Source organism: Sapajus apella, unplaced genomic scaffold (genome assembly GCF_009761245.1).
Source record: "Sapajus apella isolate SASKATOON/1434 unplaced genomic scaffold, GSC_monkey_1.0 scaffold156, whole genome shotgun sequence".
Classification (NCBI taxonomy): domain Eukaryota; kingdom Metazoa; phylum Chordata; class Mammalia; order Primates; family Cebidae; genus Sapajus; species Sapajus apella.
In genome coordinates, this window is record NW_022437096.1 from 2,369,644 (window position 1) to 2,380,291 (window position 10,648).

Consider the following 10,648-nt stretch of genomic DNA (forward strand, 5'->3'; position numbering starts at 1 on the left):
GAGGTGGGGGGTGCCAGGCTAGGCCCAGAGGTGGGGGATGCCCACCTTGCACACTTCAGGCTGTCTTAGAGGGTGTCCCCTGCCTTGCACACTCCCACCTAGCTGCCACCCATCAGAGGTAGGTTACTCTGGCTGTTACGCTATGATTACCACCAATGCCCCTCCCTGGTTGTGCCTCTAGCCCCCAGTTCCAGGGTGGCAGGAAGGGCCACACTCCTCTCCGCATGGAGGCCTGAACCTCAGGGTGAAGACAGTCCCTCCCCACAGGCCGATACCTTCCTCCTGCAGTGAGGGCTGCCAGCTTCTCCTCCCCAGGCTGAGGCGGGGAGGGGTCGTCCAGGATTCTCTGGAACTGCATCTCCAGATCCCGAGGCTGGAGCAGACGGGAGCCCTCATAAAGCCACAGCTTGAAGAAGCGTCCCTTGTGGTAGACAGCCACGTGCCGGCTGTCCGAGAGGTGTTGTAGCGTATCTGTGACAGAGGCCGGGGCAAGCTGAGGTGGGCTGTGGGAGGCAGCTCATGGCCCCAGCTACATCCTGAGAAAGGTCTACCTCCCATGCGCTAGGTGGCCCCTGCAGACCCCGCTTTGCTCGGCCTCTGCCTGGGCCTTCCTGCCCCCTGGATGGGATCTGTGTGTCCTAAACCAGGACCCGTGCTGGGTGCTTCTGCTGCCCCTCATAACACCAACAAAAATCCTATAAAGTATTTCACAGAAGAGGAATCCGAAGCACTAGGAGGTTATGCACATGGCCTGAGGATACAGTGTCAGAAGCAGGGAAGGCTACTGCCTCTGCCAGACCCCTGGGTGTGCCCCTCCTCTCCTCCTCTGCCAGCTCCGTGGCAGCACCAGGCCTGTCCTAAGCTTTGGGTTGCAGCAGGACCCCCTTCCGCACACAGTGAGCCCCGGATTGGGGGTGCTCTGCTTTGGGTCCTGTGGGGTCCCAGCACCAGCAGCATGCCTGCAAATAATAGATGTCTAGTATCTGCCACAAATAGACTACTGTTCACAGTTTGAGGACCCTGAGACACGGGGGATGCTTGGTGATGAGCAGGTAGGAGAGCACCGAGCCAGATGGGCCACAGGTAGGACGCGGGCTCCATTACCTGTCTCCTTGCCTGGGATCCGAGTGGTGTTGAACATCCTTTCCATCTGGTAGGAGCACATGGGCACGATGCCCAGTGCCATCACCTAGGGGAAGGCCCAGCATGGCTCAGACTCAGGTCTCCTCTCCCATCCCACCTTCAACCCTGATGCACTCACAGGCTTGATTTCTTCACGGTCCAGTTTACGGCGATACATGATCATGGCATGGATGACGTTTCCCAGACGGGCCGCCTGCACGTCTGTATTCCTGACGAGCACAAGGTCCTACAGAGAAAGCAGAGCCCACAGGGTGGGTGTCATGTGGATCTTGCAGATCCAAGGACCAATCTATCGTCTCCCTCTTCCAGTACATCCTGCACGTGCTGTCGGGGTGAACCTCCAGAAATGCACGACTGATCACAGTAACCCTCTGCTCCAGCTTCAGCCTGAGCTGCATTTTTTATTCTTTATTTTTTAGAGTCAGGGTCTTGCTCTGTCGCCCAGGCTGGAGTGCAGCGGGGCAAGCATGTCTCATTGCAGCCTCAAATTCCTGGCCGTAAGTGATCCTCCTGCCTCAGCCTCCTGAGTTGCAGGGACGAGAGGCATACACCACCATGCCTGGCTCTGAGCTGCCCTTTTATAACCTATTTTATGTGCTTGTGTTCTACTTATTTTGCTTTGATAAAGGGGTTCTACCACTAAAAAACAGTTTGAAACTTCCGGTATGGACAAGTTGTGTGTAAGTTCCAGGGAGGATAGTTTATGGAGAAGAATTCCAGTAGACTCTCCTGAGTTAAGTGTGCTTTGGACAGTGGGAAAGGGGAGAAGAGGAGTGTCATGCAGCCCAGGTGGCTGTAAGACCCAGAGACTCAGAAGGGCCAGTGACATGGGGCAGGGGCAGACCGTGACCTCCTGAGCCCTAGGAGAAGGAGCCTGGCCTTCATTCAGCTGTCTGGCTCTTCAGAGGGACACAAAGCAAGACATGTTCTAGAAAATTCCCTGGTTATGGTGTCAGGACAGCTAGGAACCCATGGCCAGGAGGCCAGTGAGGAAACCAGGGAGAGGTGACAGACCCTGAGCTGGGCAGGGGCACTGACCCTGGAACTCTGAGAGTGGCAGTGACAGGCTGGGGGGTCTCCACTCTCCTCATTCTCAGGATCCCCGTCACCCCTAAGCTGCTTCTGGACTCTTCTAGGATCTCCTCTCCCTCTTCCCTTTCCCTCAGGCCTCACTCCTTAACCCCCACTTCCCCACGGAAACTGCTACCAGAGCTCTGGGCTGTCCTCCAGGTCCTTTGCCTTGGAGTGGGGACAGAGCTGAGCATGTGCAGGGGCCCAGGGCCTCCGGTTCATACCATGACATAATAGTTGCTGTTCACCATGAGAGGGCTCCTGCCGCGAAGGTAAATGTACTCTTCCCACCAGTCACTCACCTGTGGGCAGGTGGAAGGTTAGAGCCGGGGCGGGGGCAGCCAGGACAATGAACCCATGGGCACAAACTTACATAGTTAGTTGCCCACCACGACTTGAGCACCAGATATTTCTGCAGCCTGGGGGCAGTCTTCTCCTTGAATTCTTTAGCCAGCATCTCCATGCGGAAATATTCCTCATCATCCAACAAGGGCCGCACAGACTCTAGGTACTGTCCAGCCAGTTATCATTACCATGGGGCCAGCTGGCGAGGACTGCCTCTATCTTAATCCTCTTCCCACCTCTCCCTCCTCACCCAGACCCATTTTTCTCAAGCCCTTAAGGCCATTCATTGCAAAGAACCTTATATTTGGAAACATCCCCTGAATCCAGCCTCCCTTGCCCACTGGGATGCCCAAGCGAGGTGCTCACCCGCTGAACTGTGGCTGATACCCTGGGCACAGGAAGCTTGGGCAGAGATGTCTGGAAGCTGTACAGCATGGGGCGCCGGCTGGATAGAAGGCGGATACATATCTAGGGGTACAGAGCAGAGCGCTGGGGTGGGAGCCCAAGCAAAGAATGGAAACCAGCCAGCAATCCCCTGAGAGCCTCAGAACCATCCCAGCCCCTCCAGGACAAACCCCACACCAGGCACCAGTGCCCTGTCTGCCTGTCCCCTCTCGGTCAGAACCCCAAAGGAGCCCAAAGAGTCTCAGCCCAGGTGCCTAAACCCCTGCACTGGCGGCTGCTCACAGCCCAGATCCTGGTCAAGTGGCTGGTCTTGCCATGCATCTCAAACATCCACCCATGGTAGGAAAGCAGCAGCTTCAGAGTTTGGCGGAAGAAGAAGATGCCTGTTGCCCAGACGCCCGTGGAGAAGATGGCCATGCTGAGAAGTGCCTGGGTCTGCGGGGGCTGGTAGGGCCCACACCTATTGGAGAAGGGGCAAGGGCTGCAGAGGGTCCTCTTGAGGCCAGCCTCAGGTGGCTGTGAACTGTCTCAGGGAGACACCAAGGCGAAGAACCTCCCTGGGCACACTTAAGTCTGACTGCACCAAATAAGAGCTGATATAGGATTAAGACAATGGTTGTCATAAGGGAGGGCTTCCCTGTGACTGCCAATGGCTACTGTCTGTATCTGCCCAGCTCAGGAACCTCAGCCTTGGGAGCTGGGCGCAGCCCTCCCTGGTGACACCTGAGCCCTTCCAGCTTCATTCCTTACCCCCGAGGGAGGCATCTCTGGATGCAACCGACCAGCCCCAAGGAGATGTCCACGTTGCAGTAGGAGGAACCCACTGTTGCCATGACGACGACCAGCCAGCTGGTGGGGCTGCCAGGGTACACGCCCCTGAGGATGCCATTCTGTGGGCAGAAACAGGCACCCTTATGCAGCTGGAGGGCGTGAGGTTGGCCTGCCTGTGAAGTCTTGGGAATGGGCTCCTGGTCTTGGCCTGGGAGGCTTTCTCTCCTGCCACCCTGCTGCGCTCCTTCCTCCTCCACACCCACGCCTGTAGCTCCCTGTGTCCCACCACATCTTGTGCACCTCTCTGGTGTCTGTACTTCCAGAACCTGTACCCGGCAGGACTGCCAGCCAAGGAGGCAGTGAAGGACCCTAATAGAGAGGTTGACAGCGGACACCCGGGCTCTGCCTCCGCTCCAAGAGCTCCCTTCTGCACCTGCTGAGAGGAAGAGGCTGGGAGAAGCACCTGTGCGCACCTTGAGGCGGATAAGGCGTTTCTTCCAGGAGTTGATCCCAGACAGATAGATGTGTTTCAGGGCCTCCCGACTGAGCCGGAAGTCGACCCCTTCTGGGGTCACCGTGAACTGGAAGGCCACGGCCTGGTGCGCTTCCGCCATCCTGGGGGTTGGTCGGCACCTGGGACGGGAGCAGGTGGGTGCGCGGGCGCGCTCAGGCCGGCCCCGCCCCCAGCCGCGCCAAGGCACCCCCCCCTTCAGCCAGTCCGCGATACCCCTCACCCCCACCCCGCGACTAGCGGCTGTCCCCGGCCCGCGCCCCCCGCCAGGCCAACCGCCGCCAAATCCTCGCGCCAGCCTTCCGGTGGGCACAGCCACTGTGGTGCAGAGCTTTGGGCCTTGAAAGCTCCAGGAACCCCAAGGACGGTGAAGGGCAGGCTGGAGTAGGGGGCGTCAGCGAGGGCGCGGGCAGGGGAGAAGAGGCGCCCCTGGAAGCGGAGTCGGCCTGGACAGAGGCAGGGTTCCGGCGCCCCCCTTTACCCCCCGACCGCGTGGCTCCAGCGCCGTCCTCGCCCCTGTGCCCCCTACTCACGGCTCGGGTTCACTCCTGTCCGTGCATGGGGCTAGCCACTCTGGCCCGTGTCCCCACGTCCTTCAGACCTAGCCACCCCCGCCCCGCCCTCCCCAGGAACCTGACACCTACCCCCAAATCCGGGTCGGGGTAAAACGCGGGACCGGGAACCAGAACCCACCCACCTTCCGCGGTGGGAATTGCAGGGCGGGGCAGTGTTTCTGCGCGATGAGGGTTGCTCAAAGGTCTGGGAGCCTGGGGGGCCCCAGAGAGTCTCGTGAGGATGGTGGCATTAGAGCTAAAAATAGCCAAATGTAGGGAAAAGGTCACCAATGTGTCAGCTGCTGCCTGTTTTTAAATCGCTGGTGCTCCGGGCAGCCCCTACCTCAGGGTTGCCTTCACCCCCATCACTCTCCGGTCCTCCTCCCAAGAGCCAGAAGAGTGGGGAGCAATGGGGGACCCCAATCGGCCTCATGAACCCTCAACCACTTTCAAGCCAAGAATACCGAAGACTGCAGCGGTCACTCTGTCCCTTTGTGTGTGCTGCTTGGCTCGGTACTTTCTACTGCTGCTCAGCAGTGCCAGGACAGGGTGTGAAGGAAGAAGCTTGTTTATTGTGTTACATACACAGGTCGGGACTCTGGCCTGCCAGCCATGGGGACCTACTCAAACTCAAGAGGTGGGTTTCCTGAACCTCAGTGTCACTTGGGGGCTCAGCCCAGTCCCGAGGGCCTTCTGCTTGTTGCTCCTCCCTCCAAGGTCCTGCCCTGGAGGCTCCAGGAGTGGGAGGGTGGAGAGTCAGGATGAGGAGTGGACGCTGGTCAGCTGCCTCTTCTGCTGGAAGTAGAACTGGAACCGAGACTGGGCATAGTCCTAGGGTGGTGAGAATGTGTAGGACCAGCATTCTTTCTTTCCTTATTTTGAGACAGAGTCCCGCTCTGTTGCCCAGGTGGGAGTGCAATGGCATGATCTCAGCTCATCACAACCTCTGCCTCCTGGGTTCAAGCAATTATCTTGCCTCAGCCTCCCAAGTAGCTGGGATTACAGGCGACCGCCACCATGCCTGGCTAATTTTTTTGTATTATGAGTAGAGACAGGGTTTTGCCTTGTTGGCCAGACTGATCTTGAATTCCTGCTGTCGTGTGATCTGCCTGCCTTGGCCTCCCAAAGTGCTGGGATTGCGGGCATGAGCCACCGCGCTCGGCCAGGACCAGCATTCCATACCCACCTCCGGCCGCCTGCAGCCACCCAGAACTTCCCAGGTCTCCTGGATGAGTGTGGCTGCTGCTGCTCTCCAGCCCCTCAGCTAGCATCGCCATCCCCAGGGTCACTTACCAAGTAACCAAATTCTATGGTGGACATGGATGCTTGGAGAATGGACCACAGACCCCAGAAGAAATGGGACGCCAGAGCATACCTTCAGGGAGGGCAGGAAAATGAGGAGCATTCAAGAGCACGTCTGGCACTCCCTCACCCACGCTGGCCAATCCCTAAAGTTTTAACTTCTCCCCCACTCTCCTAACCCTGCTCTACACAGGCACCTTACCTGCAGCTCTTCCCCAGTCCCTCTTTCCTCCGCTCTGCCCTGCCCCACCCCATCCCTCCTTCCTCACCGATTGACTTCTACCAGCAAATCTTCTTCCAGTTTTCTCTGCTCCTCTTGGGAGAGGGTCTCACCTTTCTTTGCTTCTGCCAGGTAATGGCGAATAAAATGCAGCTACAATCAACGGCCAAGAGTCAGGAACTGGGGAGACTGTGGAGTATTTCCCAGGTGACATCCTTTCTGGCCATTTCTTCCAAGACTCCACCGCCCTCCTTCCTGCTCCCATCTCTGGCCCACATACCTGCTGTCCTTGAGTGGGGTAGTCTGTGGGCCTTGCTTTGTAGAAAGGCCATTCCTCATGAGTATAATCATAAACCCACTCACAAAAATGGTTCCCAATGTCAAAGCCCCTGGGAGAATAAGGTGGACAGTCAATTCCCAAATGCCCTGGGCAGCTGGCCTGTTTTCAAGCACCCTATGGCAACAGATCTATGGGAAGCCACCCTTCCACCCTCACCTATAGTTGTAACTGCTGTACTCGAAGTCCACCAGCATGAGGCTGTCAGCATTTTCTGGCTCTGAGAGCAGCAAGATGTTTCCTGGGGGAATGGGGTGAGGTTCTGCTCACTCCAGAGCCCTCTGGCTCCTCCATGTTGGGTTGAAAGACTCGGATGCCTTCTCCTACCTTCCTGGATGTCATTGTGGCAGAAGACGACTGGTGACGGGGTAGACTCTAGAAACTTCCTACAGGGGTATGGGAGCATGGGTCCTGGAGAGGAGTGACTAGAGGAGGGTCAGAGCCACACTAACAGTCCAGGCCCTGACACCAGCGCTCAGCAAATACTGGAAGGGCAGACACCATTACTATTACGTGCATGGCACCATCTCCCTAGCCTTGTCCTGCCTGCCCTCACCTGAGGTTGCCCATCTCATCCTTCAGGCCGTACATCTCTAGCAGGTTCATCTCGGGGAGGCCAGTTGGGGGCAGATCCTGGATCTGTTTTAGGTACCTGAAGCCCAAAGAACAGGACACACTGGCTCTGCTATTGTTTCCCACCCCTATCTCCCCTCAGGCCAGACTACTGTGCCCCTTTTCCTATCGCTGTGTGACTTGCCTGGCGATCATTTTTCTTTTTTTTTTTTTGAGATAGAGTCTTGCTCTGTCACCCAGGCTGGAATGCAGTGGCGCGATCTCAGCTTACTGCAACCTCCTCCTGGGTTCAAGCAATACCCCTCCCTCAGCCTCCCAAGTACTTGGGACTGCAGGGGCACACAGTCATGCCTGGTTAATTTTTTCTATTTTAGTAGAGACGGTTTCCCCGTGTTGCTGAAGCTGGTCTCTAACTCCTGAGCTCAGGCAATCCACTGTCCTCAGCCTCCCAAAGTCCTGGGATTACAGGCATGAGGCATGTGGCCTCTGGCAAGCATTTCAAAGCGTGTTCTGTGAGACCATGCTAGACACTGGGACATTGAACCCACTCAAGTGGAGGGCTGGATAGAGCCATGGACACATCTAGTCACAGGCCAGGGTGGTAACCACTGACATGGAGGTTCAGTGCAGTTGTACAGGAGCCCTGAGGGGGCTCCTGACTCACCGCTCCATGGTCCCAAATAGCCAGTGGGGCTCCTTGGTGAAAGGCATCTCCATGCCATGGAACCGTGCCATCTTCGTGGCAATGGCTGCTGACAACACTGGCTCTCGAAGCTCTTGAGTTTTCAATGGCCGGCTCTGCACCCAGGAACCTATCAGGGTGGCGATGGGGCTGGGGCAGGAGGGGGAAGGGATGGGGCACTGTGGGGAGGTCAGGGTTTGGGGGAAGATTCCCTTTGGGGGAAGGATGTGAAAGCAGACGTTGAGGTCTGGGGTAGGGTTAGCGGGTGGAGGTGCCTTGGGGAGGGGAGGGTGGGTGGGGCTCGTACTGGGATGTACTGTTCCAGCCGGCCCTCTGGAAAGACTCCGTACAGCTGGGGCCCCAGCGACCGCTCTGCAAGGATGGCGAACATCACGCTTTCCAGCACCAGGGAGTCCACGCCCTGAAAAAAGATGGATGGCAAAGGGGCCGAGGCAAAGTGGCACAGGGACGCACATGAGGGCTTGCCTTCCTCCCACCAGAGCTGGGACGTCTGGTCCAATAGCCTGGAGGCCCTGGAGCACAGGATTTAGTCCTGGTCTATTTTTATTTAGATGGGGTCTCACGATGTTGTCCAGGCTGCTCTCGAACTCCTGTGCGCAGGAGATCCTCCCGCCTCAGCCTCCCAAAGCGCTGGGATTACAGGCCCAGGCTTCAGTACAACGTTCAGTGTAATGCGGCAAGAGACCTGAGTCTCGGGGTCCTCAGCTGCGCAATGGGGACACCACTACCCGCAGCTGTAAGCGACAGGCCCGCAAGCCGGCGGCGCTGCGGCGCGCACCCCTCACCTGCAGGATGGCTCCGTAGAGCCGCAGCAGCACCTCCCGGGGCTCCTCGCCAACGCTGGGCAGGTGGTCCGGGAGCGAGCAGCGGAAGAGCAGGTTGCTGAGGCCTCCGCTGCAGACCCACAGCAGAGCGCTCAGCGCGCGGGCGGCCGCGCCTGCCGCCGCCCCGGCCCCCTCCCGGCCAGGCCGGCCCCGGCCCCGGCCCCGCCCCCGGCGCGGACGCAAGAGGGCGATGAAAACGCGGAGCGTCCTGAGGGCCCCGCGGCTGACCCCTGACCCCGATCCGCGCACCGGAGAGGCTGACCCCTGACCTCCCACCTCACGGGGTAAACCCCCAGCTCCTCGGGCTGCACTCGGCGCCAGGCCCCGCCCAAGTACTCCCGGCACCACTGGTAGGCTCGGCGCTCGGCGTCACGCGACAGCGACGAGGCGCGGCGCCGTTTGGGAGCAGTGTCCGGGCACTTAGACTGCTGCAAGCCGTCTTTGGCCAGGCAGCCGCCAACAGCCCCGCCTCCGACCACAGCTGTCCCGTCGGCCGCCATGGCGCGGGCTCGACCAGGCCCAACGCCCAGCTTCGCTCCGCTCCTTTCGGACGGGCTCGGCTCCTTCCGGCCGCGCTCGGCTCCTCTTCCGGCCGGCCTGCGCTTCTCCAGTCGTACTCGGGTCTCTCCGGCTCTATTCGGCTCTTCGCTGCGGCGTTCGGCTCTCTCCGTGACCCTGGTCCGGGGGCTCTTCCCGAAGGCCGAATTCCGCACATCGCCACTGTGCCCCGCCCCCATGGGCAAGGACCAATGGCCTTTCTCTGGACGGGGCCGCCTTTTGGACGGCCTGGGCCAATCCGGGGCGCCAGGGGCGCATCTGGTGGCGGAGCAGCGCATGCGTTTGCGAGCAGCGGGCCGGGGGCGGTGGCGTGAGTAGGAGCCACGCTTTGGCTCCGTGGGGGTCGGAGGGGCGGCGGCGGTAGCCGCGGCCGCGGCCCCGGCGCGAGGGCTCCCTGGCCGGGCCCACTTCCCCCGCCCCCGGGGCGCTCCGATGAGGAAGAGCAGCCCAGCGCGCGTCCGTCCTGAGCGTGGGTAAGGCCTAGAGGAGGCGCGCGCTAGGTGGGGCCGCACACCGCGGGCAGAGGGCGCGCTGCGGGCACCCTGTGGGTTCGCAGGAAGCATTTCCTGAAGGAATGAGACCCTTGGGACAGTTCCGATGACTCTCGGTGCATAAATCCGCAATCACACGCGGACCCCCTGGCCGGTGGAGCCACCTCTGAATGAGGGGGCTTTTGCTGTCCTGCTTGAGACGCGCGCCTCCATTCTTGCACCGGCCCACCTCCCCTCCGCCTCCCCTCCAGGCCTGTAGCTAATTACAGACTCAAACCCAAGAGCAGAAGGTGAAGACGCGCAGCTTGCAGCAGCCCCCTCCTTGGCCTGCGCACCTCACCTTGAGGGCGTCCCGATTTAAATGCGTGCCTCCTGCGTTTCTGCTTCTGCACCAGGCTGGAGTGGCGACCAGGAACGCTGGAGCCACAGGGATCTGTGGCGATGGCATGGGGATCTGGTCGAACCATGGTGTTCTTTGGGGCATCTGACTATTGTTTGATAACCAGAAAGAAATAAAAAGTTGGTGATCACAAGGTTAATGTCACTTGCTGCAGTGGAAAATCATCATTCTGTTCAAATCTGAGTCAGTTTTGAGACCTAGAGCCCCTTAATTGACAAGGAGGCTTGGTTCCTCTCAGGACCTTACGATACCAGCATCTAAGTATTTACCAAAAAATACTCCTCCAATCCTTCCCTAAAGGGAGCTAGAGCCACTTTAAAAAGTAACATGGCCAGGCGCGATGGCTCACGCCTGTAATCCCACAATTTTGGGAGGCCAGGGCAGGTGGATCACTTGAGGTCAGAAGTTCGAGACGAGCTTGGCCAACATGGCAAAATCCG

General features: G+C 59.1%; 2 protein-coding genes and 1 long non-coding RNA gene across 12 annotated transcripts in view; 1 reads left to right on the forward strand and 2 right to left on the reverse strand.

Moving 5' to 3' along the window:
- The window catches only part of CPT1B (carnitine palmitoyltransferase 1B), a 9,458-nt gene extending 4,263 nt beyond the window's left edge, over window positions 1–5,195 (reverse strand). For 2 of the 5 annotated variants that reach the window (XM_032266265.1, XM_032266263.1), the window contains exons 1-10: window positions 4,780–4,815; window positions 4,209–4,368; window positions 3,715–3,854; window positions 3,247–3,424; window positions 2,926–3,027; window positions 2,588–2,725; window positions 2,439–2,516; window positions 1,262–1,369; window positions 1,105–1,189; window positions 276–471 (exon numbers count right to left, since the gene is read on the reverse strand). In XM_032266265.1, coding sequence (XP_032122156.1) covers window positions 276–471; window positions 1,105–1,189; window positions 1,262–1,369; window positions 2,439–2,516; window positions 2,588–2,725; window positions 2,926–3,027; window positions 3,247–3,424; window positions 3,715–3,854; window positions 4,209–4,349 — 1,166 coding nt within the window. In that variant the 5' untranslated portion in view covers window positions 4,350–4,368; window positions 4,780–4,815. The other 3 variants (XM_032266264.1, XM_032266266.1, XM_032266268.1) reach the window with 3 other exon arrangements.
- Window positions 5,196–5,352: 157 nt separating this feature from the next.
- CHKB (choline kinase beta) lies at window positions 5,353–9,484 on the reverse strand. 6 transcript variants are annotated; one of them, XM_032266270.1, is made up of 11 exons: window positions 9,036–9,470; window positions 8,721–8,829; window positions 8,222–8,335; window positions 7,897–8,030; window positions 7,216–7,311; window positions 6,987–7,045; window positions 6,819–6,900; window positions 6,603–6,711; window positions 6,372–6,475; window positions 6,094–6,175; window positions 5,353–5,631 (listed from the first exon to the last, which is right to left on the reverse strand). In XM_032266270.1, exons 1-11 carry the CDS (start codon window positions 9,257–9,259, stop codon window positions 5,557–5,559), a joined length of 1,188 nt encoding a protein of 395 aa, XP_032122161.1. In that variant the 5' UTR covers window positions 9,260–9,470; the 3' UTR covers window positions 5,353–5,556. The 6 variants fall into 6 exon arrangements, 4 of the variants coding, with proteins under 4 accessions (XP_032122161.1, XP_032122160.1, XP_032122163.1 ...); XM_032266269.1 differs by having other exon boundaries at window positions 6,987–7,084; XR_004264950.1 differs by lacking the exon at window positions 6,603–6,711 and having other exon boundaries at window positions 6,987–7,084; window positions 9,036–9,480.
- Window positions 9,485–9,648: 164 nt separating this feature from the next.
- LOC116541791 lies at window positions 9,649–10,352 on the forward strand. Its single transcript, XR_004264952.1, has 2 exons — window positions 9,649–9,790; window positions 10,060–10,352. It is a non-coding gene; the product is annotated as an uncharacterized LOC116541791 (long non-coding RNA).
- The last annotated feature ends 296 nt before the right edge of the window (window positions 10,353–10,648 follow it).

Excerpts from the sequence above, each read along its gene's own strand:
- CHKB (XM_032266269.1), bottom strand. The coding sequence starts at position 9,259 with ATGGCGGCCGACGGGACAGCTGTGGTCGGAGGCGGGGCTGTTGGCGGC. Across the intron at positions 7,312-7,896 it reads CTATTTGGGACCATGGAGCG|GTACCTAAAACAGATCCAGG; the intron begins GTGAGTCAGGAG and ends TTTGGGCTTCAG. Across the intron at positions 5,632-6,093 it reads CCATAGAATTTGGTTACTTG|GACTATGCCCAGTCTCGGTT; the intron begins GTAAGTGACCCT and ends TCACCACCCTAG.